This window comes from Cygnus olor, chromosome 20 (genome assembly GCF_009769625.2).
Source record: "Cygnus olor isolate bCygOlo1 chromosome 20, bCygOlo1.pri.v2, whole genome shotgun sequence".
NCBI lineage: Eukaryota > Metazoa > Chordata > Aves > Anseriformes > Anatidae > Cygnus > Cygnus olor.
Window position 1 is genome coordinate 7,229,438 of NC_049188.1, and position 23,622 is coordinate 7,253,059.

The following is a 23,622-nucleotide window of genomic DNA, read 5'->3' on the forward strand; positions in this document are numbered from 1 at the left end:
TATATATTACTTTCCATTTGTTTTCATTATTTCCAGCATGTTCCTGGTTTTGGTTTTTGTTTGTTTGGGGTTTTGTTTTGTTTCTTTTTGCACAAGCATTGTGTGAAGTCAACGAAATGTTAACTCGAACCTGGTATTTTCCAACCTGTTTCCCCACCCCCTTCCTCTTCTCCACCCCTGTTTTTTTCCTCCACCATCCATTTGGGTTTTTCTGGGATGGGATGCAGCGGGTGGGAGGAGTGGATGGCTATTTTCCATTTGCAGCTTCTGTGCAAATGCCAGATCTTTTGCCAGTCAACTAAAAGCGCTTCACTTGCTGGTTGCTTTAAAGAAAAAAATAAAAAATAAAAATGTAACCTTATCAGTGGAAGTAGACCATGGCGGGAGGAGGGGAAGTGCACACCTGTAGCGACACCAGTCTAGCTTTGGCTGCGAAACAAAAGCAAACCCTTTCTGGCGAGGCCTCAAGGCTGCTTCCGGCGCCTCGGGCATCCCGTGCCCCGCGGGGGCCAAGGTTTTGCCGGGCTGGGACGGGGCCGGCGGAGCGATGTGCCCTGGGCTTGCTCCTACCCTCCGGTGCCTGCGTGTTGGAGTGCACAGAGCCCAGAGCTGCCTATTGACGGCAGCGAGGCCGTGGCTGCTTTCCCCATCCTCCTCCTCCTCTTCTTCCTCCTCTCCCCCATCAGGACGTCCAGCTCCCCACCAAGAGCTCGCCCAGCGCCGCGGGGTTTCATCCAGGTACAGCAACGCAGCTTCGGCAAAGCCAGGCTGCCGCGGGGGGTCTGGGAAAGGCACCCGCCGTCGTGGTTCTGTGCTGCAGAGCATCAGGTAGAAAAACACACACATATCTGCTGTTTTACTATGAACACTGGTCTGAGGGTTCCAGGCCCAGCGCCGACGGTGGTGGGCCGCGAAGGATTTAAATAGGGGAATTGAACGCCTTCCTGCTTCCATGTCTGGTAGCACCAGCTGGTATGAGTGAATCTACAGGTGTGCGTTTTCCTTCTGGTAGAAAATGCCACGAGCACTAACTGGTAAGGCTTAATGTACAGTATATTGTCAGTATTCTGGTATTCTTCTGGTTCAACATACATTATAGCTCATATATAACCTGTATTAATTGTATAGATTGTGCATTTAAAGCTGTTACCAAGTTGTCAGAAAATAAGAGAAGAGAAAAAAAAAAAAAATAAGGTCATATGTAATATTTTGTTTGTAAGTATCCTTTGTATCATAGCAAAGGAAATGTTAAAAAAAAAAAAAAATCAACTGTAATAAAGTAATTTTAGTACACGGAGTGTCTGCCTGCGTTCCTGAGCTGGTGATGGGGTGGGGGGGAGGGGGCTACCTGGTGTAGGACCGCTGCCAGGTGAAGGCGGGGGGCTCGGGGAGGGGAACCCCCCATCGACGGGGCTGCAGCACCCCGGTCCTCCGCTCCTCCGCCCGCAGGAACTCGCCGATGGCCCTGAAGTACTCCAGCACGGCCTCGTGGCCCCAGCATCGCCCGGGGCCACGCTGGGGGAAGCCGCAGTGGCCCCCGCGTGGGGTGAGCAGCAGGAAGAAGTAGGGGCTGCTGCGGAACAGCTCCACGGGCAGCGTGCGGGCAGGGGGCCCGCGGACGGGGTCGTCGGCGCTGCAGACGCACAGCACGGGCACGGCCACCTCGTCGGCATCGCGCAGGGGCTCGTTGCGCTCCCAGTAGGCTTCCCAGCTGGCGGGGCTGCTCTCGGTCCCGCAGAAGAGGGCTTCCTCCAGCTCCCGCAGCGAGCGGCTGCCCAGCAGCTTGGCCACGTCCACCGCCTCGGCCAGGGCGCCCGCGTACCTGCGGGTACGGCACGGGCTGGGGGCACTGGGGACGGTGCCGTGTATGGGGCTGTGCGCCCCGGCGGCCCTAACGCAGGGTTGGGGTTCCCCTCCCCGTGTGCTGCTATGGGGTGGGGTGGGGGTGTCCCTGCAGCATCCTGGCGCCACCCCAGGAGCCATGGCAACGGGAGGCAGCCGGCACTGTTGCCATGACAGCACCGATTGCAAGGGGTAGGGGGGAGATGGTGGGGGGGGGGGGGGCAGACCCCCCCCCCCCCCCCACTGCCTCCAGGCCAGCCGTAGGGTCCCCATTTCAAACACCTCCCCCCCCCCCCCAAATCCCCAGCCCGCATTATACACAGCCTCATGGCACCCACCCAGGCTCTGCAGAGGCTTAGGGCTGCCGTGTTTTGTTTCTTTTCCCCTCCCCAATCAGTTTCGGGGTTGATTATTATTTTTTTTTAATTATTATTTGTTTATATTGACCCTCATTCCCTCCCCTTATTAAGCCCCTTTTTCCCCCAAAGCTCTCAGCACCACCCCTGGAGGTGACGCTTGCTCAAGGCCCCCGTCACCCAGCCCAGCCCATGCTGGCACTCGGGTGACACCGGGTAACAGGGACACGGCACACTGTGGGACAGGGTGGGGGGGGGCTGCAGCCACAGGTGGGTGGTCAGGGCACCCCCCCCACCCCATAGGGGAGCCCCCCCCAGGGTGCTGGGGGCAAGCAGTGCTGCGGCTGGCCCCGCTCAGCATCCCATGCTCTAGTGCTGGGGGGGGGGGGGGGGGGGGGGGGGGGGGGGGGGGGGGGGGGAGAGAGGCTCAATAATGCACCCAGTGCAGCTGTGGGGGGCAAGGGGGGGGGGGGGGGGGGGATGTTTTCCTACGGGGAGAACCCCAAATGGCTGCCACAACCCCGCGGCGTGTTGCTGATGAGCCCAACCCCGCAGCCGCTGCCAGCTGCCGGGGCTGGTGTTCATTAACCAGCGCGTTTTGCTGCCCTCAGCACCTCCGCTGACACTGGGACTCCCGGCACAGGGACACCCCCCCCCCCCATCCCCGTCCCCGTCCCCGGTCCCCACTGACCTGCTGAGTCCCCGCTTGAGGTGCAGCAGCAGCGGCCACTCGTAGAGCCGGGGCAGCGGGGCCTCGAACCAGTCCCGGGCGCGGAAGACGGGCGAGAGGCAGGCGGCGGCGGCCAGGCGGCTGGAGGAGCCGCTCTCGCCCAGGTAGGCCAGCAGCAGCCCCGAGCCCGAGCCCTCGCTGACGGCCAGCAGCGGGGCGGCGGGGTGCCGGCAGCACACGTAGGCCACGGCCTCACGCAGGTCCCCGGGGTCCCCGAAGGGCTGGAGCCGGGGGGTGGCCAGGGGGCAGCCGTTGTGTCCCCGCCGGTTGAAGACGACGGGGACGTAGCCGAGCTCCAGCGCCCGGCAGCCCAGCTGCAGGAGCCCCCCCGGCACCTTGCCGGCGGCGTTGGGGATGAGCAGCAGCACCGGGCTGGGGGGGCCCCCGCTGCCCCGCCGCCGGCCCCCGGCCCCCCGCGGCCCCACCAGCCAGTCCAGGGCCACCAGGCCGCCGTCGGGGACCTGCAGATGCTCCCGGACCACCGCCGGTGCCGGCTGGGGGGGCGGCAGGAGCTGCTGCAGCAGACGGAGACGAGGCCAGCGAGGCCACGGCCAGGGCCCCCCCCTCAATGCTGCTGAGCGCCCCAAGCTCCGCTCCAGGTGCTGGGCCAGCGCCGAGGGCTTGCACAGCAGCCGGCAGCACACCACGCCGTCCTCAGTGAGGATGGGGGTCCCCTCCTCTTCCTCCTCCTCATCCTCCAGACCTCTGGGCACCTCCAGCCTCCCACACAGAAGGTGCCATGCCAGGTAGCCCAGGCAAGTGACCACGGCGGCCACGGCCACCAAACCCTCAGGGGACAGCATGAGGGCCCCGGCCGGCAGCCCCGGTGCTCGGAGGGTGCGCAGAGAGGCGGCGGGGCTCTGCCGGGAAGGCCCAGCCCCGGGGCTGGGCGAGCAGCAGGGGCCGTGCCGGGGACGGCGTGACCGGCCGCCAGCCGGGGCCAAGGGGACTGGGTGAAACGTGAGCGTGGTGCCAGGCTCCCTGCAGCCCTCGCTATGGTGGGGACAGGATAGGGTCACCCCTGCGTTGCCCCAAAGCCCCCCAGCTGTAGGAGCCGGGGGTCCGTGCAATGCTCACATCTTTATTGATACAAATGTACAAGAACACATCTTACAGTAGGGAGCGCGGCCCCGGCGTGGGGCAGGACGCCTGGGGAGAGGGGGGGGGGCCGCGGGCATCCCGGTCCAGTGTAACGCTGCCGGCGGCCCCAGGGGTACCGGCCGCCCGGCGAGGAATGAGGAGGGGTAGGGGGGACATCACCGCCGCCAGCACGGGCAGCTGCACACGCTATGTACAGGATAAGTTAGGCGCATGCCCCGGGGGTGGGCTGCGCGGGGCGGGCAGGGGTCTGTACAGGGGGACGCAGGCACCTACCCCACAGCTGAGCACCAGCTCCACGGCGGCGCCGGGGGGGGGGGGGGATGCGGGGGCTCGCCCCGCGCCCTGGCCCCGCAAGGGCTAAGGCCACTTGCACCCCCGCGTGCCAAACGCCGCCAGAAAGGAGGGAGGAGGAGATGGGGGGAGAGGAGAGGAGAGGCCGGGGAGGTGCAGGAGGGCGCGGGCCGGCGCTCACTGCTTCTTCTCGCGGGTGGTGATGGTGACCAGCTGCTTGGCGGCCTTGGCGATGTCGTAGGCACACTGGATGACCTGCTGCGTCAGGAGCTGGTAGTCCACGGCGGCGCCCGGCTCGGGGGGCACGGTCTTGCGGCACTCGCTCTGCAGCCGGTAGGCGCTGGCGTTGAGCAGCCGCAGCGAGCTCCGCACCGTCTCCAGCGCCGGCTTCTGCGGGGGGATAGCGTCAGGGCATGGGCCGGGGACGATGTGGGGAGATTGGGGCCACCCCAACCCTCCTACCTTGGGGAAGAGCGATGCCATCTCCGTCACGGCCAAGTGGATCTTCTCCGAGCAGGGCACAAAGCTGGGGGATAGGAGAGGGGTTAGGGGTGGGGGGGACACGACGGCTCCTGGACCCCCAGGGCCGCGGCACAGCCCTACCTGTCGTGCTTGGACTCCTGGGCAGCCCGCAGCAGCTCCTGGATGTTCTTGGTGACCTGCTCGGTTTTGAGGATGACGTCCTCCGTGCTGGGCAGCCCGGGATCCAGCTCCCCGTCCAGCGGGTCCAGCTCGTGGGGGAAGTCCTCGTCCTTGCTCAGCTCCACGAAACGCTTCCCCTCCATGCTGCGGGGACCAAAACACCTGCAGGTCAGCGCCAGCCCCACGTCCCCAAAGCAGGGTGGCAGCGCAGTCCCCAGCCCCGTTACTCACCCAAGCAGGATCTCGCCCGCCTGGGTGTTGTCGTAGTCGCTGTCGGTGCCGCTGCCGTGCCGGTCCAGTTTGCTCTGTAGGGCAGAGGAGCGGCGTCAAAGCCCTGCCCAGCCCCAATCCTGCACGGGGACAGGGTCCCCCCACCCCAAATCCACCCCAGTACGTCACCATGTGCCGGGCACCATCAGGCGGGCAGGAGAGCAGCGGGGAGGATGGGGGAAAGGGCATGGAGGAGGCCGACGGACCTTTCCGCATCTGGAGGGGGAAGACAGGAGGGAAGACGGCGCTGAACGGGGTGCGCAGGACCCCGCGGAACCGACCCCGGGCACGCGCAGGGGAGGACGAGCAGAGGGCACACGGCCGCCCTGCATGCGGGAACCTCCCGGGGGGGGGGGGGGGGGTCCCGGCCATGCAGGGGAGGTGGGGACACGTCCCAGGAAGACATGGAGGGCTGGCACTCGGGAGGACGATGGCCACCACGTCCCATGCAGGAGCCGCCCCCGCCGCGGCCCCCTTACCCGGTACACGCTGGCCGGGATGTGCATGGAGTACAGAGCCTCGTCCTCCGCCTCCTGGCGACACACGAAAGGGTAAGGCCCCGCCGCCCCCGGCCCCCCAGGGAAGGAACCCAGCTCTGCATCACCACCAACCCCTTGGGGTGCCCTCAGCTCCCCCCCCAAACCCCCCCGTCCCCCTCCTCTGGAGCACTCACGCTGCTGCCGAAGGGCTGCAGCCTGGTCACCAGCTCCTCCACCGGCTGCCCGAAAGGTTTCAGCGCCGAGCCGGGCTCGTACATGGAGAAGGCCTGGCGGTCCCGGCGGTGCGGGGGGGCCGTGCCGGGGGGGTGCCCGTGCTCCGGGCGCTCGCTGGGGGCCGGGGCCGGGTGCGGGGGCCCCGTCTGCTGCCGGATCTGCGTGTTTTCCGACTGCAGCTTGTGGATCTGCAGCAAGGTGAAGGAAAAATTAGGAGGGGGGGGGGGGGGATAGGCAGGGATAGCGGGGTGTACGATGGGAGTCCCGGCGGCCCCGCACCCACCTCGCGCTGCAGCCGGCGCAGCTCATCGCTCAGGCTGTTGTTCACCTTCATCAGCTGCTGCACCTTGGCCTCCGAGGCGGCCAGGGCCTTCTTCACCTCCAGGTACTCCTGCAGCGTGATGGGGCCATCCGACAGGTCCGAGGAGTCCATGCTCTGCGGGGAGAGGGGCTCAGCGCCAGGATCCGACCCCGGCAGGGGGGCGCTGAGCGGTGGGGAGGAGATGGGGGCGCGCGGGGCTCACCCGGGCACGGTTGTTGCGGGAGGCGTTGCGCAGCAGCTCCTGGTCCGTGTCCTCGTCGGAGGCGACGCTGTCGTAGTCGTGCTGGTCGTCCAGGTCGCTCTGGCTCCGCAGGGAGAAGTCGAGGTCGCCCGTGGGGCTCAGCAGGCTCTTCCCTTGCTGCCGGCGCTTGGCCTCCCCGAGGATGTCGATGAGCAGCGTGGCGAACTCCCTGGCGTTGAACCTAGCCAACTTCTGCCGGCCCTGGGAGGTGAAGCGGGGGGGGAAGAAAAGGGGTGAGGGGGGGCTCTGGGTGTAAGGCTGGGGGGGGCACGAGGGGCCCGGCGGGGCTCACCTGGTTGCGGGTGGCCGAGTACTCGGGGTTGACGGGGAGGAAGGGGACGGCGCTGCGCTCCGTCACCAGAGTGCTGTGGTTCTGCGTCGTCAGCCACACTGCGGGCAGGGACCCGGCGTCAGGGGGGGCTCCGACCCCACACCGGGGGGCAGCCGAGACGGGGGGGGGGGGGCCAGGGGTGCTGTCCCCACCCCGGGCAGGCCGCGGGGCCGGCAGGACGCAGGCGCGGGCTCAGGGCCAGCGTGCTGGGGCTGGGAGCGGAGCCCAGCTGTGCTGACGGGAATCGCCTCCCCCAGCCACCCCATCTTCCCCGGGGGGGGGGGGGCTCCCCACACCCGGGACCCCCAGATCCCTTTGGGGCACAGCCCCGTGGCCCCCCCAGCCAAGGGTGGAGCAATTTTGGCATGCACATCGCTGCCTGCCTTTCCCTGGAAAAGGATCCCCCCCCCCGCACCCTTCCCTGAGGACCCGGGGCACCCCACAAAAGCAGACCAGGGCTTGTCCCCCCAGCCCCGGGGCTCGGGGGGGGGCCCAGCACCCACCTCCAGCACCCCCACGTCCCGTCGCGTGGCAGCAGCCCCTTGCGTGGAGGAAACGGCCCCCGGCCCCGGCCGGAGGAATGAGGAAGGAGGGGCCTGCGGTGCCGGATCGCTCCCCCCCCCCCCCCCCCCCCCCCCCCGCTGCCTGCTCCTGCTCCTCCCCGAGCCGGGATGCCCGCCAGCACCGAGCGGGGGGGGGACACCCTGCAGCCACCCCCGGCTGCTCCCCATGGCCCAGCTCACCCGCGTCGTTCTCCCGGCGATCCACCTCGTCGTACACGTCCATGGCCAGCTCCTCGAAGAGGCGGTTGCTGAGCTGCAGCAGGACGGGGGGGGGGGACACAAATGTCAGGCCAGGGGGTGGCAGGCGCTGAGCCCCCCCCCCCGGCCCGGCCCCGCTCCCCACTCACCGCCTGCAGCTTCTTCTTCGCCGCCTTGGCCAGCTCAGAGAGGTCCAGGCTGTGGGGTGCATGGGGGGGGGGGGACACAAATTGGGGGTTATTCCTGTTTTTTCCCCACCAAAACGCTCCCCAGACGCACCCCAGATGCCCCCAGGCTTGGGGGGGGGCTTCGCTGAGCAGGGAGAGGGGCTGGCGGGCAGGCACGGGGCCGGGGGGCGAGGTGGCACGGGACAAGCTGGACCCCCCCACCCGGGTGCCCCCCGCCGGGCTGCACTGAGCGCCGGGGGGCTGCAGCGGGGGGGCCCCCGGTGCCGAGAGCCGAGCGGACAATACCTCTGTGCCATGCACTTTGGGCGCACCCTGCGCTCCGGAGAAGGCAGCGGAGGGAAGAACAGGATAAAGGAGGACGTTAAACGCGCACGCACGGCCCTCCAACCACGCTACACGGGCCCCCCCACCCCATCCCACCCCCCCCCCAAAGACGCTCCAACGCCGGTCACGGGCAGGCGGCCGTGGTCCCCCCCTCGGCCCAGCGGGGACGCCGGGGGGGACGGGGGTGTCGGTGGCGTGGCCGCGGGGCGCTCACCTGTCTGCCATCTGCGGGATGATGTAGTGCCCGTTCTTGTGGTCTGCGCAAAGACAGGGGTGGTGAGAGCGGCCCCCCCTTTTTGCCCCCCCCACCCCACCAAGGGCTGAGCCCCAGCGCCGAGCCTGGCACTCACCCGGCTTCCTGCCGCAGAGGTAGAAGGCCAGCCGGTCGGTCAGCTCGTACTGGCACTCCACCAGCCGCTCCGCCAGCTCGTGCTGGGCCGCCTGCCTGTGGGGGCACGGGCAGGGGTGATGCCGACCCCGGGGTGCTGGTGAACAACCCCCCCCCCCCCCCCCCGCCCCGTTTTTCTCCCCCGCCTTCTACTCACCTGGCGTAGTCGATGGGGGTCCGGCCGTTCACGTCGGGCGCCCCGGGGTCGGCGCCGTAGACCACCAGCAGCTCTGCCTGCAGGATCTGCCCGGCCTTGGCCGCCACGTGCAGCGGCGTGGTGCCCTTCTCCTGCGGGCACGGCGAGCATCAGCCTCCGGGACCGGGCAGAAGCACACCCCGGGGGGCTCCGAGACCCCCAGGGCCCCACAGCTGGCCCCATAGCTGACCCCACAGCCAGCCCCACGGCACGGGGTGCTCACCGGGTGGAAGAAGTTGGCCTGAGCCCCCAGCGAGAGCAGGCGCAGGCAGGTCTCCAGGTTGCCCGTCCGCACGCTGGAGTGCAATTGCTGTGGGAGGAGAGGCGGCGGGGGTAAGTGCCGGGTTTGTCCCCCCACCACCACCGGGGGGGGGGGGGGGGGGGGGCTTTCCCCGCGCCCCCACCTTGCTGAGGTCCTTGGCGGTGACGCCGTCGTCGTCCCGGCAGGGCAGCTTGTGGACGAAGGCCAGCATCTGGTACTTGGCGCGGATGAACTCCGACTTGGTGGGGCTGGTGGGGAGGCGGGAGAGGGGGGGGCGGGGGGGCAGGCGGTGAGGGGGGGGGCACCCGGCCATCGCAGCCCCCTCCCCGCGGCCCACACTTACTGCACTTTGTCCTGCGGGTTGGCCTTGCGGCGCCCGCTCTGCACCTGGGCCGGATCCAGCAGCGAGTGCTCCCAGATGGAGTTGGCCCCGTTGCTGGCTAAGGTGTGCACCATCTGCGGGGCAGAGGCACGGCGGTGGGCGCCGGGACCCCCCCACGCCCCCCCACGGCCCCCTCCCCAAGGCCGGGGCACCCACCTGGAGCAGGGTGGCGGGCCAGGGGCTGTGGCGCAGGTGCTTGACGATGGAGATGTGGCGGCCCAGGCTGCGGTGCACGCTGCAGCACTCGTCGCAGATGAGGACGCCGCGGTTGATGGAGGCCCAGCCGGGGTCTGCGGGGGGCACGGGGCGTTACGGGGGGGTCCCCCCCTTCCATCCAACGCCCGAATTTTGGAGGGGGGGGGGCAGTGTTGCCGCGGCAACGCGGTGGTTTCCCAGGCGACGGCGAGGGGCTCATCCCACCGCCGGGGGAAACCCAAAGGTTTCCATTGGCAACCAGGCACCGGCTGGGGGGGGGGGAGGCAGGATTCGGCCTCCCCCAGCGCGAGGGCGGCCGGCAGCGGGGGCGACGCCAGCCCCACGCAGTGAGCGGGGGCACCCCGACCTGGGGGGGCCGTGCACCCCCTGAGCTCCGGGCTGGGCATGGGGAAGGGAAGGGGGGGGTCTCCGGCTGGGTGCAGCGCACCCCCCAAAAGGGTGGGCACCCACGCATGCAGCCGTCGCTGGCTTTGCAGCCCCCCAGATTTGGGGAGCTGATGCTGTGCCCCCTCCCCAGCACCGTGCCCCCTCCCCAGCCCCAGTTGCTGCCCCCCCTCCCAGCCCGGCCGGACTGGAGCCCTTTGTGTCCCCATGAGAACAAAGGGACGTTTGAGCGGCCGCGCCGCTGGCACCGGCCCCGCTCCAGCCACGGCACCCACGGGGGCCCCGCTGCTGGCCCGGGGGGGCCAGCTCCCCCCAACCAGCACCCCAAACAGGTCCTGGCCCCCACCCTGCACAGGTGGAAAGGGCAGGGGACAGATGGGGCAGGGGGTGCCACCCTCCTGCACACAGGTTGTCCCCGATGGCCCCTCTGCTGTGACAGAGCCGTGCCAGCCTCTGCCCAGCCCCAGAGCCGGCGCTTCCACCCTTGTTTCTGTAGGGCCTACACAAACACCCCGCAGTGCCATGGGAGGAAGGGACGCACACAGGGGCGCACAGCCCGGCGGGGTGGCAGCCCTCGCTGCCCACCCTGTCCCCAAATGGTGCCTTGTCCCCGCGACCCCGCAGAGGAAGGCAGGCGAGCAGCCAGGCTCCGGCGCTTCCTTCCTGCCTGCGGGGTCCCGGCCCCCTCCCCAAGACCCCACTGGTGGTCCCACAGTGTGACGGGCAGCCCTGAGGACCCCATTTTGGGGGTGCACCCAGCACCGGCCCCACAGCCCCCCCCCCCCAGCCTGGCAGCGCTGCCCGGGCAGATGGCAGCGCCTTGGCAGCCGGCGCGGCTGCATCTGCGCCTCCGCGCCCGCGGCCCACGGGGCGCTGCCGGGAACAGGACGCTGCGTGCAGGGCCGGGGTGGTGGTGGTGGGGGGGGGGACACCATGACACCAGCCAGGCTTCTGCAGCCCCAGCACCCTATAGATTTGGGGTCCCACGGTGTGTCACCCCTTCTGCACCAGCAGGACCCGGAGGGATGCGTGGGGGCATCGGGGTGGCTTGGAGAGCCTTGGCACGGAGGGACCCCGCACCCCGAGGGTGCGCCTTCCCCGCGCTGGGATGTGTGTAACGGGGGGGCTGATGCAGAAGCCCCCCCCAGCCCCAGCGAGGGGAGGGTTGGGGCCAGCTGGCACCCCCACCTGGGGACAGTAGGGCGGGTTTGGGGCTGAGCAGGGCAGGCAGCGAGGCCGGGGCACGCCGGGCACCCCTTGGGGCACCCACGTGGGGCCGCGCATCCCCGGCACGGGCACTCCCAGCGCGGTAGGAAGCGGCCTCTGGACTTTATAACTCATTTCCTCACATGGCCGCCGGGCGATAAGAGATTGGAAGAAACTGGTTTCCATTTCCCCCCCCTGGGCTGGGAGCCTCGGCACCGCCAGGCTCGCGGCGCCCCGCGGAGAGCCCCGGGTACCCCCCGCTGCCCGCCGCGGCCCCCGCTCGCCCACCGCCGGCCGGGGCAGCCCCGCGCCCACGCGTGCCGCCGGCTCTCCTGGCAGGATCCGTCCCTTGGCACGCGGCCGGAATAATTTCGGCACAGCCTTCGCCCGCGGGCAGCTTTCCGGGGCCGGCTGCGAGGCCAGCCTCGATGCTCGGGCCCCGTTCATTCATCGCCTCGGCGCCGCGGGGCCGGCCGCCGGCACGGGTTTTGGGGAGCGGCCCCCGGCACGACGCCCGCGGGCTGGCACCCGGCGCTGGGGCTGCGGGCACCGGCACCGCCGCGGATGGGAACCGTCATGCCCAGGCTCAGGCTGCGGCTTGCAGCCCCGCTCTGCCCGCCCCGGAGCCAGCCGGCGTGGGCGCTGGGGGGGCCATGGGGAGGGTCCCCCCCCAAACCCTGCCCTCAGCCGGGTCCCCGGGTGGCACCGGGAGCGCCCGCGCCGAGGGGCGCAGAGGCTGTGGTGGTGCGCTGGGGTCACATTTGGGGTGCTCCAGGAGATTCCTTGGGCTCGGGGGGGTAAAAGGAGGGGGTGCTCGGTGGGGGGGGGGGGTATTTGGGGCTCATCGCAGGGTTGCTGGGGGGATGCAAGCATCCCAAGGGGTGCGGTGCGGGGTGCGAAGGGGGCTCGCTGTGGGGTGCGGATGCAGCCCTTGGCACTGCTGTTAGCGGGGGGGGGGCACTCAGAGGGGGGGTGCAGGGTTTGTGGGGGGGGGGAATGGGGGTGCTGCGGGCGTAACGGGGGGGCACAGCGCCTGGTGCACCGAGGGAGGGCTCACCGGGAGGGCTACGAGCTGGCTCCTGGGGGGCTACGGGGGTCCGAATGCAACCGGGGGGGGCACAGACAGGCGCGGGGGGGGGGGCACCGGCAAGGTGCAACCGGAGCCGCAACCGGAGCCCACCGGAGGTTGGGGGGGAGGGGGGCAACGGAGACTCCGGGGGCTGCAGCCCCTGGACGGGGAAGGGGGGGCCCGGGGGGGGCGGGGGCTGGGAGGGGGGGGTCAGCCCTTACCTGGGGCGCTGCAATCGGCGCACACCTCGGCCCGCTGCGCCTTCCGGGACATCCTCAGCGGCGAGGCGGGCCCGGGCCCGGGCCTCTGCGCCAGCGTGGGGGGGGCGGCGGCGGCGCGGTCCGGGCCCGCCGGGGGCACCGGGCCGGGCGGGGGGGGGGGGAGGAGGAGGAGGAGGAGGAGGAGGAGGAAGAGGAGGAGGAGGAGGAGGAGGAGGAGGAGGAAGGGGAAGGGGGGGGGACAGACGGCGAGGGGCCCCCCGGCCGGGGCTGCCGGCTGCTCCCAGCGCCCGGCGGCTCCGCAGGAAGCGGCGCAGGCCCGGCCCCGGCGGAGGAGGGGCCCCGCCGCCGCCCCCGCCCCGCGCCCCGGCCGCCGCCGCACCGGTACCGGCACCGCCCGCACCGCCCGCACCGGTACCGGCACCTCCTGCACCGCACAGCCCTGGTACCGGCACTGCACCGCCCCGATACCGGCACCGCCCCGATACCGGCACCGCCCCGATACCGACACCGGCACAGCCCGGTTCCGGAACCGCACCGCCCCGGTACCGGCACACCCAGCCCGTGGGCACCCGCTGCGGGGCGGGAGGCACCGGTGATGGAGCAGCCCCCATCTGCAGCCCGGTCCTGGTTCTGGGCATCCCCGGGTTCTGGTCCTGAGCTTAGTCATGATCATGGTCCTGGTACAACGCATCTCCTGGTCCTGGTCCTGGTCCTGATCCTGATCTTGGTCCTGGGCATCCTCTGGTCCTGGTCCTAGTCCTAGTCCAGGGCATCTCCTGGTCCTGGCCATCCCCTGGTCCTGGTCCCGGTCCCAGTCCCGGTCCCGGTCCTGGTCCCGGTCCTGGTCCTGGTCCTGGTCCTGGTCCTGGTCCTGGACCAGGGCATCTCCTGGTCCTGGGCATCTCCTGGTCCTGGTCCTGGTACAATGCGTCTCCTGGACCCGGTCATCTCCTGGTCCTGGTCCTGGTCCTGGTCCTAGTCCTGGTCCTGGTCCTAGTCATGGACCAGGGCATCTCCTGGTCCTGGGCATCTCCTTGTCCTGATCCTGGTCCTGGTACAACGTGTCTCCCGGACCTGGTCACCTCCTGATCCTGGTCCTGATCTTGCTCCTAGTCTGGTCTTGGTCCTAGTCCTAGTCCTGCTCCTAGTCCTGGTCTTGGTCCAGTGCATCTCGTGGTCCTGGGCATCCCCTGGTGCTGGTCCTGGTCCTGGCCCTGGGCATCTCCTGGTCCTGATCCTGATCCTGGTCCTAGTCCTGGTCCTGGTCCTGGACCAGGGCATCTCCCGGTCCTGGGCATCTCCTGGTCCTGATCCTGGTCCTGGTACAATGCGTCTCCCGGACCTGGTCATCTCCCGGTCCTGGTCCTGGTCCTGGTCCTGATTCTAGTCCTAGTCCTGGTCCTGGTCCTAGTCCAGGTCCTGGTCCTGGTCCTGGACCAGGGCATCTCGTGGTCCTGGTCCTGGTCCTGATCCTAGTCCTAGTCCTAGTCCTGGTCCTGGTCCTAGTCGTGGACCAGGGCATCTCCTGGTCCTGGGCATCTCCTGGTCCTGATCCTGGTCCTGGTACAACGCGTCTCCCAGACCCTGTCATCTCCTGGTCCTGGTCCTGGTCCTGGTCCCGGTCCTGGTCATCTCCTGATCCTGGTCCTGATCTTGCTCCTAGTCCTCGTCTTGGTCCAGTGCATCTCGTGGTCCTGGGCATCCCCTGGTGCTGGTCCTGGTCCTGGCCCTGGGCATCTCCTGGTCCTGATCCTGATCCTGATCCTGATCCTGGTCCTGGTCCTGACCCTAGTCCCGGTCCTGGTCCAGGGCATCTCCTGTTCCTGGGCATCCCCTGGTCCTGGTCCTTGTCCTGATCCTGATCCTGATCCTGGTCTTGGTCCTGGTCCTGCTCCTGCTCCTGATCCTGCCGCAGCCCCCCCCAGCCCAGGGCACTGCTCCGCTCTGCCCCCAGCCCTGCACCTCTGCGCCCCCAGCCCTGCGCCCCCACTGCCCCAGTCCCAGCTGCAGCGTGGGGTCACTGCGGGCAGCCTGGGCCGGGCAGGGGGGGCACAGGGGTCACTTCCAACCCCCCCAGGGGCAGTCAGGGGGTCCCCACCTATGGGCCCCCCAGGATGGATGAACCCCCCCACCACGTAGGAGAGGTGCAGAGGGGGGGGCAAGACCAAGGGGGATTGGGGTGAGGACGGTTTAGGGTCCCTCTGGGGGCGGGTCCCACTGGGGACCCCTCGGTGTCACCATCGGGACCCCAGGCCGCCAAAGGGGGGGGGTCCGGATCCTGCCCCCCCCCCCCCGCGGGCCTGGCAGCCCTGTGACCTCACCGCTGGTTGCCATGGGGATGGCCTATGACGTCATAGGGCAGCGGGGCTGGCGGGGAGATGGGGGGGTCCTGGGGGGGGTCCTGGGGGAGGGGGGGCTTGGGGAAGGGGGGGGTCCCGGCCACCGGCTGCCTCCGGCGCAGCGGGGCGGGGAAAGGCAGCGCTGGGGGGGTGGGGGCACCCCGCGGCACCGGGGGGCTGGGGGGGTACGGGGGGGTCTTGGGGGGGTCCGGGGAGGGGGGGGGGCAGCGGGAGCGTGGCGCCGGCGGGGAGGCCGGGCCGGGCAGCGGAGGCCCAGCCTCGCATTGTTCTCGGGAGGCCGCCGGAAAAGGCAGAAACGCAGGAGGAAAAGGGAAATGGGGGGGGGAAGCTGCTGCTGATGGGGGGGGGTCGGGACACCACGGCCCTCCCCCCCCCCCCCCGGCGGTGTCCTGCTGTGTGCCTGGGGGGGAGAATCATCCACCTTGGGGGGGCAAATCGGGCTGGGGGGGGGGTGTGAATATGGGGGGGGGGGGAATTTGGGGAAGCGAATATGGGGGGGGGGGGGACAGGGGTGTCCCTTGTCAGCCCCCCCCTCCCTCCCCATGCACACACACGGCGGGGGGGGGGGGTGGCTGGGGGTGCGGGGCGGAGGAGGAGGATGAGGAGGAGGAAGGGGGCGATGCCCGGTGACTACAAGTCCCATGAGGCCGGGCGGTGCGGAGGGGGGGGGGGGGGCCGCGGGGGAGGGGGCTCGTGGAGGAAGGGGGGGGGGGGGGGGGGGGGCAGCCCCGGCCGGGAGGTGCCCGCCCCGCTCCGCTCCGCTCCGCTCCGCGCCCCGCGCCCCGCTCCGCCCCGCTCCGCGCCCGCCGCTCCAGCATGCACGGAGGATGCTCGCGTCTTGCTCGGGCAGGAAGGGGCCGGAGGGCAGGTACCCGCTGCACTACCTCGTCTGGCACAACCGAGCCCGGGACCTGGACCGGGAGCTCAGCGCCAAGCAGGTGGGGAGGCGGGGGGGGGGTGGGGGGGGTGAGGGGGTGGGGTGGGGGGGGGCATCCCCGGCACGGCTCGGCACGGAACGGCTCGGAACGGCACGGCCCGGGCTGATGCAATGCCGCCTGCACGGGCTGGGGCTGGGGCTGATGAGGATGATGATGGTGAGGATGACGGTGGTGAGGGTGGCGATGAGGATGCGGATGGAGACAGGGATGGGGATGGGGATGAGGATGGAGGTGGGGTTGGGGTCCCCCCCTCCACAACGCCAGCAGGGCTCAGGGTCCCCCCCCCCGTGCCCCCCCCCCCCCCCGGGCACAGCAGGGCTGTGACAGCCGCCACCAGCTCTGGCACACAGCAGTGCCCCCCCCCCCCCCACGTGCCCCCAGCTCCCTCTTAGGCCTCTGTGCCCCCCCCCCCCCTCCCCCAGACACAGGGTGCTGAGGGCCCAGCGGGGGGTGCGCCCCCAGCTCCCCACCCTTTAGGGGAGGGCGAGGCAGGGCCCCCACCCCCAGGAGGCCAAGCACCCTCCTTGTGCCCCCCCCACCCCGGGCCTAGTGACCCCCCCCCCCCCCAGCTCTTCGATGACCGCGGGCGCGTTCCCAGCCTCCATCTCCCCGCTGGCGTTGCAATCCAGGTAATTAAAACCCAACCCTGAAGACGCAGGAAAACCGCAGGCGCTGGCGGAGGCCGGCGGCCAGGCTGTGCCTCCCCCCCCCAGCCTTGGCTGCAGCTGCTCAACCCCCCCCCCCGAGCACCCTCCCAGCACCCTAGGGTGCTGCGTGGCCCGAGCCCTGTGCCGGATGGGTGCGGGCAGGGGGTCCCCGCCGTGCCGTGATGCTCCCGCCACACCCGCCTCCATTGTGGGGGCCAGCTGGGGGGGGGCTGCGTGCCGGCATCGCCCCCCCCCCCCCCCCCCATTCCCATCACTGCTGGGTTTATTTCCACTGTATTTTGGGGTCGTGTTTTTTTTTTTTTTTTTTTTTTTTTTTTTCCCCCAGGAGCGGCAGAGATCAAAGCAGGGCGTGGGGAGATGCGGGGGCTGCGAGCGGGGTTTTCTAAGCGAGCCCCCCCCGCCCTAGTCCTAATGTGGGGGGAGCTCCTCCTGGGGCCCCCACCGTGCCCCCGTGGCTGGGTGGGAGAGCAAAGCCAGCCCTGTGTGCACCCAGGGGTGCACTGGGAGGGGGGGGTATGGGTGCTGCAGGCCAGACCGCAGGGCAGGAGGGGTTTGGGGAGAAGAGGGGGGGGCAGCCTGGCCTGAGCCCCCCTGTCCCCACCCAGGGCATCTGGGGACACGGCTCGGCCCTCTGCAGCCCCGAGCAGCCCCGAGCTGAGCGGGCCCGTGGGGCTGCTGCGGGTGGTGCTGGGGGCTGCCTGTCCCCTGCCTGGGCACCCTGCTCTATTGCCACCCTGGGGACCCCCACGGGGGCAGTGTCACCCCATGGGACCCCCCCCTCCGCATGCAGGTGCATGGGGCTGGGAGCGCTGGGGCAGCTCGTGGTGCTGCTCCTCCCCGTGCCTCTCGCAGGGCCACATGTGGGTCACCCCTGAATGTCACCGCCGGTCCCCAGGCTGTGCTTGTCCCCGCCTGGGGACCACGACCTGGCGGGTCCCCATGGCAGGGACAGGGTGAGGACGCGGCAGGCAGTGACACAGCCCCGCAGTGCCAGGACACCCCGTGCCACCGCCTGCCCCATCTCGCACAGCAGTAATTGGGGTCACCCCGCCGTCCCCTGGGGCTGCGCAGGGACAGCAGCGCCCAGCACCACCACCCTGCGCTGGTCCCTGTCCCCCCCCCGCCACCCGGGCACAGGCGCTGGGGTCCATGCCCACGCTGAGGCCCCCCCCACCCTGGGGACAACCCACAGGGTTTGGGGCGAGGAGCGGCCGTGCTGCGGTCTCACGTGGCACCGCCACCGCCCCAAACACGTCCTCGTCCCCAGCAGGTGTCTCAGCCCCAGGACAGGCAGCTGTGCCCCCCCCGGCCCGGAGCTGTCCCACGATCTGCACGGTGGAAACTGGGTCACGCCGTGTCCCCCGGGGCTGGCTCGGGCGCCGTGTCCCCAAATCGGTGGCCCTGAACCCCCCCCCCCCCCCCGTGGCGCTGGGGCACGGCTGCGGCTGGGGAGCCCCGCGGAGCCTGCAGCACCCGTCCCCCAGCTGGGGGGCGATTGCTTTAATTAGAGTCATTTCATTAGCGCAATTAAAAAGCAGCAGTCGCCTGGAGAGCGTTGGAGCAGTGCGCGGGCTCCTGGGGAGATGGGGGGGGGGGGTCTGTTTGGTTTGGGCAGTGGGAGAAGCCTGGGGGGTCCCCCTGCCTGGTGAGCCCCCAGGGATGTGGACATGGGGGCACTCATGGCCCTGGGGACATCCCCAGGCCATCGCTGCGATGAGCAGGGGGACACAAGTGATGAGTGGGGGGACTTGCTGGGGGGGGGGGGGTGAGAGCCCTGTCCCCAGCAGCACAAGCCCCCACCCCACCCCTGCCTGTCCCCAAACCCCGCTGGGGTGCCAGGTCCCCGCTGGCACCTTTGGGTGGCACCTTTGGGTCCTGCAGCTGCCGCCTCCTGCCCCGGCATCATCCGATTGCCCCCCTCTGGGTACCACCTGGCTGCTGGAGTGTGGGGAGGATGCTGTGGCTGGGGGGCTTCCACACAGCTCCCCCCCCCCCCCCCCCCCCCCCCCCCGGCAGGACCGCTGCACAGGGTGCTGGGTGCGCCACCGCCGCTGCTGCCATCGGGGAGAGCCGGAGCTGGGGGGGATTCCTCGGGGCTGGCTCGGCGCCAGCCTCCAGGCTTGGCACAAACAATCGCAGCCCCGGCGCGGCTCCCCGGGGCCGGGGATGCTCGGAGCAGCCGCTCGCTCCGCTCACGCAGCGCCGCCCGCCCCCGGCTCCGGCGGGGAACACGTGCGCCCGCCGCAGCACCAAGCGTCGCCCGCCGTGCCGCGGAGGGGGCTGCCGGCAGCTGCTGCCTGGCAACTGGGCAGAACCCCCCCCCCCCCCCCCTCAAAAAAACCTCCCCGGATCCTCAGAGGTGGGGGCTTTTCACGGCTTTTCACAGCTTGAAGCTGCATTGGGTGGCGTGGAGCCCCGTGCGCCGGGCTGGGTGGTGACCCTGCTCCATGCCCATGTCATGGGTGCAGCCCTGCTTGGCCGTGCCGAGCCGTGCTGGGTGCTGGCAGTGACTCCGTGGGGCTGGGGGGAGCAGGAAAACCTTTGGGACAGCATTTCGGGGCGCGGTGCACATGCACCTGCTCAGGGGGATGGGAATGCTCATGGAGATAGCGGCAAACATCTGCTGCTTTCCCTGGCCACGAGCCTCATGTCTGTGGGAGGGCACGGGCAGGGGGTCCCGGCAATCCTGGTGCCCCTTGAGCCCTGCCGCCCCCCCGGCAGGCCGACATCGAGCAGCTGGACCCCCGAGGACGCACCCCGCTGCACCTGGCCACCACGCTGGGCCACCTCGAGTGCGCCAGGGTGCTGCTGAAGCATGGAGCTGACGTGGGCAAGGAGAACCGCAGCGGCTGGACGGGTGAGCAGGGGGCTCGGTCACGGGCACGGGTGTGCTCACCCTAGTGCCCCAGCTCCCCAGGGGGCTGCTTGCACGGTGCTACGTGCGTGTGGCACCGTGCCATGCCACGCTGCCCCTCTCGGCCCCGCAGTGCTGCAGGAGGCCGTGAGCACCCGCGACCTGGAGCTGGTGCAGCTGGTCCTGCGCTACCGCGACTACCAGCGAGCCATCAAGCGCCTGGCCGGGATCCCCATCCTGCTGGAGAAGCTGCGCAAGGTACCTGCCCCAGATGGGGCTGTGGGGCTAGGGGTGGGGGGCACCACGGCCGGGCTCCTGCCCACCCTGTGTGCTCCCACTGGCAGGCCCAGGACTTCTACGTGGAGATGAAGTGGGAGTTCACCAGCTGGGGTAAGCTTGGGCAGAGTGGGAGCTTCCCAACGCGTCCTCCCCCACCCCCTGCCCCGTGCCCCCCAGGCTTGCCCCTACCCCCCCATCGGAGGCGCTGGGTGCGTTCCCCCGCCCCGCTCAGCGCTCGCAGCCCACCCGGGGGACGCAGGGTGGCCCCGTCCCCGGCTGGGCTATCGCCGTCTCCCCCCAGTGCCGCTGGTGTCCAAGATCTGCCCCAGCGACACGTACAAGGTGTGGAAGAGCGGCCAGAACCTGCGGGTGGACACCACGCTGCTGGGCTTCGACCATATGACCTGGCAGCGGGGCAACCGCAGCTTCGTCTTCCGCGGGCAGGGTGAGATGGGGGCCGGGGGGGGGGCACAGGGAGGGTGGGGGGGCTGTCCCCGCGCTGACCGCCCGCTCCCCGCAGACACCAGCGCCGTGGTGATGGAGATCGACCACGACCGGCGGGTGGTCTACTCGGAGACGCTGGCCCTGGCCAGCCACGACCAGGAGGTGCTGCTGGCTGCTGTGCAGCCCACGGAGGAGCAGGTGATGGGGCGGCTCACGGCCCCCGTCGTCACCACCCAGCTCGACACCAAGAACATCGCCTTCGAGAGGTGGGCACGGGCGGTGCTGACCCCCCGGGTGTCCGCGTCCTGTCCATCCAAGAGCGATGTCCCATCCCATCCCATCCTTCCCGTCCCGTCCCGTCCCATCCCATCCCATCCCATCTCATCCCATCCCATCCTTTCCCATCTTTCCCTTCCCATCCCATCCAATCCCATCCCTTCCCATCCCATCCCATCCCACCCCACCCATCGCTGACAGCGCCCCGCATCACCCCCAGGAACAAGTCCGGGATCCTGGGCTGGCGGAGCGAGAAGACGGAGATGGTGAACGGGTACGAGGCCAAGGTGAGGGGCAGCGGGCTGAGCCGTGGCAGGGGTACGGCCGGTTTTTGGGGAACACCTACCACCTCTGGCACTCCCCTCCCTCGGACAGGTCTACGGGGCGTCCAACGTGGAGCTGATCACGCGGACGCGGACCGAGCACCTCTCGGACCAGCACAAGGGCAAGAGCAAAGGTAGGGCGAGGGGCTGCGGTGGGCAGGGGGCTTCACCGGCCCCCATCCTCACACCACGTCCCGCAGGCAGTAAGACCCCGCTGCAGTCGTTCCTGGGCATCGCCGAGCAGCACGTGGGGCCCAACAACGGGGTGAGTGTGCGGGGCCCGGGGAGGGGGGGGGGGGGGTCCCCGTGGCCACGCTGTCCCCACGCGGTGCCACCATCGGGGCCGTCCCCGCAGACGCTGATCACGCAGACGCTGAGCCACGCCAACCCCACCGCCATCACCCCGGAGGAGTACTTCAACCCCAACTTCGAGCTGGGCAACCGGGACATGGGGCGGCCCATGGAGCTCACCACCAAGACGCAGAAGTGAGGGGGCGAGCGGGGAGGAGGGGACCCCCGCCGTCCCCCCCCTGCCATCGCGGGGCCCCCGGGGTCCCCAGCCCGGCGCCTGTGTCCCCCCCGCGCCCCCGCAGGTTCAAGGCGAAGCTGTGGCTGTGCGAGGACCACCCGCTGTCCCTCTGCGAGCAGGTCGCCCCCATCATCGACCTGATGGCGATCAGCAACGCGCTCTTCGCCAAGCTGCGGGACTTCATCACCCTGCGCCTCCCGCCCGGCTTCCCCGTCAAAATCGGTACCCGGGGGGGGGTGGGGCGCACCCAAGCACCCATGGGTGCAGGGAGGGGGCCCTTTGCGGCCAGCACAGCCCATGCAGCCAGCTTCCCTCCCTGCCCTTTTTAATTTATTTTTATTTTTTTTATTACTTGCGGCAGAAATCCCCATCTTCCACATCCTCAACGCCCGCATCACCTTCGGCAACCTCAACGGGTGCGACGAGCCCGTCAGCTCCCTGCGGCACAGCCCCAGCAGCGAGGCGCCCTCGCCCAGCAGCGACTCCTCCAGCGTCAGCAGCTCCAGCTCGCTCAGTAGGTGGCGGGGGGCCTGGGGGGGGGGGGTCCCGGCGGAGGTCCCGGGCAGCGGGGTGCCCAGCCACGCCGGCACCTGTCTCCCCGCAGCGTCGTGCCGGGTGTGCGAGATGGACCCGGCGCTCTTCGAGGTGCCCCGGGGGTACAGCGTGGTGGGCACCCACCAGGACACCCTGCGGGAGGACGAGGACGACCTGCTGCAGTTCGCCATCCAGCAGAGCCTGCTGGAGGCGGGCAGCGAGTACGACCAGGTGGGCTCCGCGGGGAGGCGCCTTCCTCGGCCTCATCCAACATCCTCAGACTTGTCCTCCTCATCCAGCATCCCCGGCCTCATCCAACATTTTTCTCATCCACCATGCTGGTCCTCCTCATCCAACATCCTCCTCCTCATCATCATCCTCATCCAAAATCCTCCTTCTCCTCATCCTTATCCTCATCCAACATTCTCCTCCTCCTCCACAGCCTCATCCAACTTCCTCAGCCTCCTCATTCAACATTTTTCTCATCCACCATCCGCCTCATCCTCTTTATCCTCATCCAACCTCCTTCTTCATCCTCACCCACTATGCTCGTCCTCCTCATCCACCACCTTCCTCATCCTCACCCACCACCCTCCTCACCCTCCCCTGGGCCCAGGGACCCCATGGGGGCCACCCACCCCGCTCCCCCCACCTCTCCCCATCCCCACATGCCTCGGCGGGGCTGAATTTCCCCTCCGAGCCCCCCCCCCCCCAAGCCCCCTCTCCACCCGCAGGTCACCATCTGGGAGGCGCTGACCAACAGCAAGCCGGGCACCCACCCCATGTCCCACGAGGGCCGCCGGGGAGACAGGTTGGTAAGGTCCGGCCAGCGTCCCCCCCCCCCCCCCCCCGGGGGTGGGGGGGGGGGTGAGGAGAGGGTCAGGGGGCAATCACCAGCAGGCACCGGCCCCCAGCTTGTCGTGGGGGTCCCCGGGGGTCCCGGCTGAGGCCGTGCCGCCCCCCCAGGACTCCCCAGCACACGGCAGCCCCCCGTCCCCCGGGCAGCCCGTCCCCGGGGGGGGGCGGGGGTCCCGGGGCGCTGCTCCCCAGCTACGCGGAGCAGCTGCGGCTGGCCATGGCGCTGTCGGCGCGGGAGCAGGAGGAGGCCGAGCGGCGGACGCGGCAGGAGGAAGAGGAGCTGCAGCGCATCCTGCAGCTCTCGCTGACCGAGAAGTGACCCCGCGCCCCCGCTGAGCCCCCCCCGGCCCGGGGACGGGGAGAACGCGCGGATGGGGCACAGATGGGGGGGGGGTGGGGGGAGTGGGGGGGTGTTTTGTGTGTGCGTGTGTGTGTGTGAGTGAGTGTGTGAGTGTGTAAGGGGGGGGGCATGCAGAGGACAAATGGGGGGGCACGATGGTCCCCATAGCTGGGGGGGTGAGTGCCTGGGGGGGGGTGTTGGGGAGGGGTTGGGGCAGGGAGCAGGGGGTGTCCCACAGCCCTATCCCCCCCCCCCCCCCGGCCACCCCCCTGGGGTGCTGCCCGGCCCCTCGCCCTGGGGAGGTGGGGGGGGCACCCCAGATGGGGTGTGTGTGGGGGGGCTGTCCCGGGGCACCCCCAGAGCCGTGGGGCTCCAGGCACCCCCTGCTGCCCCCCCCCCCCCTTGGCCCCACTGCCCAGGCGCTACCAAGTGCACTTACCCGGGAGCTGCTCTGCCTGCCAACGGGGCGGGGGGGGGGTGCTCAGCCCCACTGCACCCCCAGCCCACATGGGGCAGCCAAGGGGGTGCCCACAAAGGGATGCCCGGTCTCAGTGCCCCCCCTTTTCACCCCCTGCTCACACCCCCTCATTTCCCTGCTCGGCTGCCCCCCACCCCACCCCCCCCAGCCCCCCCCATCCTGGCAGCGCTGCACCCCCCCCATCCCGGGCACTGCCCCCCCAGCCCCAAGAGAAACCTTACATCAAATGGTGCTAACCCCCGGGCCCCCACCTCCCCGCCCCGGGCTGCTCCTTCTTTGCACACGGGGGGGCTGCGGGGGCCCCC

The 23,622-nt window shown here is 70.0% G+C and overlaps 4 protein-coding genes across 11 annotated transcripts; 1 reads left to right on the plus strand and 3 right to left on the minus strand.

The window, feature by feature from the left end:
* Positions 1 to 283: 283 nt before the first annotated feature.
* On the minus strand, positions 284 to 3,900 carry ABHD15 (abhydrolase domain containing 15). The gene is made up of 2 exons (XM_040533080.1): positions 2,890 to 3,900; positions 284 to 1,822 (listed from the first exon to the last, which is right to left on the minus strand). Exons 1-2 carry the CDS (start codon positions 3,729 to 3,731, stop codon positions 1,345 to 1,347), a joined length of 1,320 nt encoding a protein of 439 aa, XP_040389014.1. The 5' UTR covers positions 3,732 to 3,900; the 3' UTR covers positions 284 to 1,344.
* An 89-nt stretch (positions 3,901 to 3,989) lies between these two features.
* GIT1 (GIT ArfGAP 1) lies at positions 3,990 to 12,594 on the minus strand. 4 transcript variants are annotated; one of them, XM_040533075.1, is made up of 21 exons: positions 12,437 to 12,594; positions 9,497 to 9,630; positions 9,302 to 9,414; positions 9,101 to 9,206; positions 8,920 to 9,006; positions 8,658 to 8,788; positions 8,463 to 8,557; positions 8,327 to 8,369; positions 8,074 to 8,100; positions 7,750 to 7,798; positions 7,583 to 7,655; positions 6,801 to 6,898; positions 6,470 to 6,709; positions 6,229 to 6,381; positions 5,906 to 6,133; positions 5,712 to 5,765; positions 5,362 to 5,448; positions 5,194 to 5,267; positions 4,924 to 5,106; positions 4,783 to 4,846; positions 3,990 to 4,710 (listed from the first exon to the last, which is right to left on the minus strand). In XM_040533075.1, the coding sequence occupies exons 1-21, from the start codon at positions 12,486 to 12,488 to the stop codon at positions 4,498 to 4,500; spliced, it is 2,304 nt and encodes a 767-aa protein (XP_040389009.1). In that variant the 5' UTR covers positions 12,489 to 12,594; the 3' UTR covers positions 3,990 to 4,497. The 4 variants fall into 4 exon arrangements, with proteins under 4 accessions (XP_040389009.1, XP_040389010.1, XP_040389011.1 ...); XM_040533076.1 differs by lacking the exon at positions 8,074 to 8,100; XM_040533077.1 differs by lacking the exon at positions 5,712 to 5,765.
* LOC121058017 (serine/threonine-protein kinase prpf4B-like) lies at positions 12,491 to 14,339 on the minus strand. Its single transcript, XM_040532935.1, has 3 exons — positions 13,574 to 14,339; positions 12,799 to 13,358; positions 12,491 to 12,521 (listed from the first exon to the last, which is right to left on the minus strand). Exons 1-3 carry the CDS (start codon positions 13,784 to 13,786, stop codon positions 12,491 to 12,493), a joined length of 804 nt encoding a protein of 267 aa, XP_040388869.1. The 5' UTR covers positions 13,787 to 14,339.
* A 1,190-nt stretch (positions 14,340 to 15,529) lies between these two features.
* Positions 15,530 to 22,905, plus strand: ANKRD13B (ankyrin repeat domain 13B). Of its 5 annotated transcripts, none has more exons than XM_040532591.1 (15): positions 15,530 to 15,734; positions 19,124 to 19,259; positions 19,390 to 19,514; positions 19,601 to 19,646; positions 19,795 to 19,980; positions 20,056 to 20,245; positions 20,476 to 20,542; positions 20,631 to 20,712; positions 20,779 to 20,843; positions 20,934 to 21,064; positions 21,172 to 21,329; positions 21,469 to 21,621; positions 21,712 to 21,872; positions 22,376 to 22,456; positions 22,608 to 22,903. In XM_040532591.1, exons 1-15 carry the CDS (start codon positions 15,624 to 15,626, stop codon positions 22,833 to 22,835), a joined length of 1,920 nt encoding a protein of 639 aa, XP_040388525.1. In that variant the 5' UTR covers positions 15,530 to 15,623; the 3' UTR covers positions 22,836 to 22,903. The 5 variants fall into 5 exon arrangements, with proteins under 5 accessions (XP_040388525.1, XP_040388526.1, XP_040388527.1 ...); XM_040532592.1 differs by having other exon boundaries at positions 22,376 to 22,452; positions 22,608 to 22,902; XM_040532593.1 differs by having other exon boundaries at positions 19,837 to 19,980; positions 22,608 to 22,900.
* Positions 22,906 to 23,622: the final 717 nt, after the last annotated feature.

Bases quoted from the DNA above. Each gene is read 5' to 3' on its own strand.
- GIT1 (XM_040533075.1), bottom strand. From the start codon at position 12,488: ATGTCCCGGAAGGCGCAGCGGGCCGAGGTGTGCGCCGATTGCAGCGCC. The intron at 9,207-9,301 runs GTAAGTGTGGGC...CCTCCCCACCAG, and splicing joins AACCCGCAGGACAAAGTGCA to CCCCACCAAGTCGGAGTTCA. The intron at 7,799-8,073 runs GTATTGTCCGCT...TGCACCCCACAG, and splicing joins CCAAAGTGCATGGCACAGAG to CCTGGACCTCTCTGAGCTGG.
- ABHD15 (XM_040533080.1), bottom strand. From the start codon at position 3,731: ATGCTGTCCCCTGAGGGTTTGGTGGCCGTGGCCGCCGTGGTCACTTGC. The intron at 1,823-2,889 runs GTCAGTGGGGAC...CCGTACCCGCAG, and splicing joins CTCAAGCGGGGACTCAGCAG to GTACGCGGGCGCCCTGGCCG.
- ANKRD13B (XM_040532590.1), top strand. From the start codon at position 15,624: ATGCTCGCGTCTTGCTCGGGCAGGAAGGGGCCGGAGGGCAGGTACCCG. The intron at 19,260-19,389 runs GTGAGCAGGGGG...TCGGCCCCGCAG, and splicing joins GAACCGCAGCGGCTGGACGG to TGCTGCAGGAGGCCGTGAGC. The intron at 21,622-21,711 runs GTAGGTGGCGGG...GTCTCCCCGCAG, and splicing joins CAGCAGCTCCAGCTCGCTCA to CGTCGTGCCGGGTGTGCGAG.
- LOC121058017 (XM_040532935.1), bottom strand. From the start codon at position 13,786: ATGACCAGGTCCGGGAGACGCATTGTACCAGGACCAGGATCAGGACCA. The intron at 13,359-13,573 runs ACTAGGACTAGG...GAGACGCATTGT, and splicing joins AGACCAGGACTAGGAGCAGG to ACCAGGACCAGGACCAGGAG. The intron at 12,522-12,798 runs GCGCGGGGCGGG...ACGCTGGCGCAG, and splicing joins CCGGTGCGGCGGCGGCCGGG to AGGCCCGGGCCCGGGCCCGC.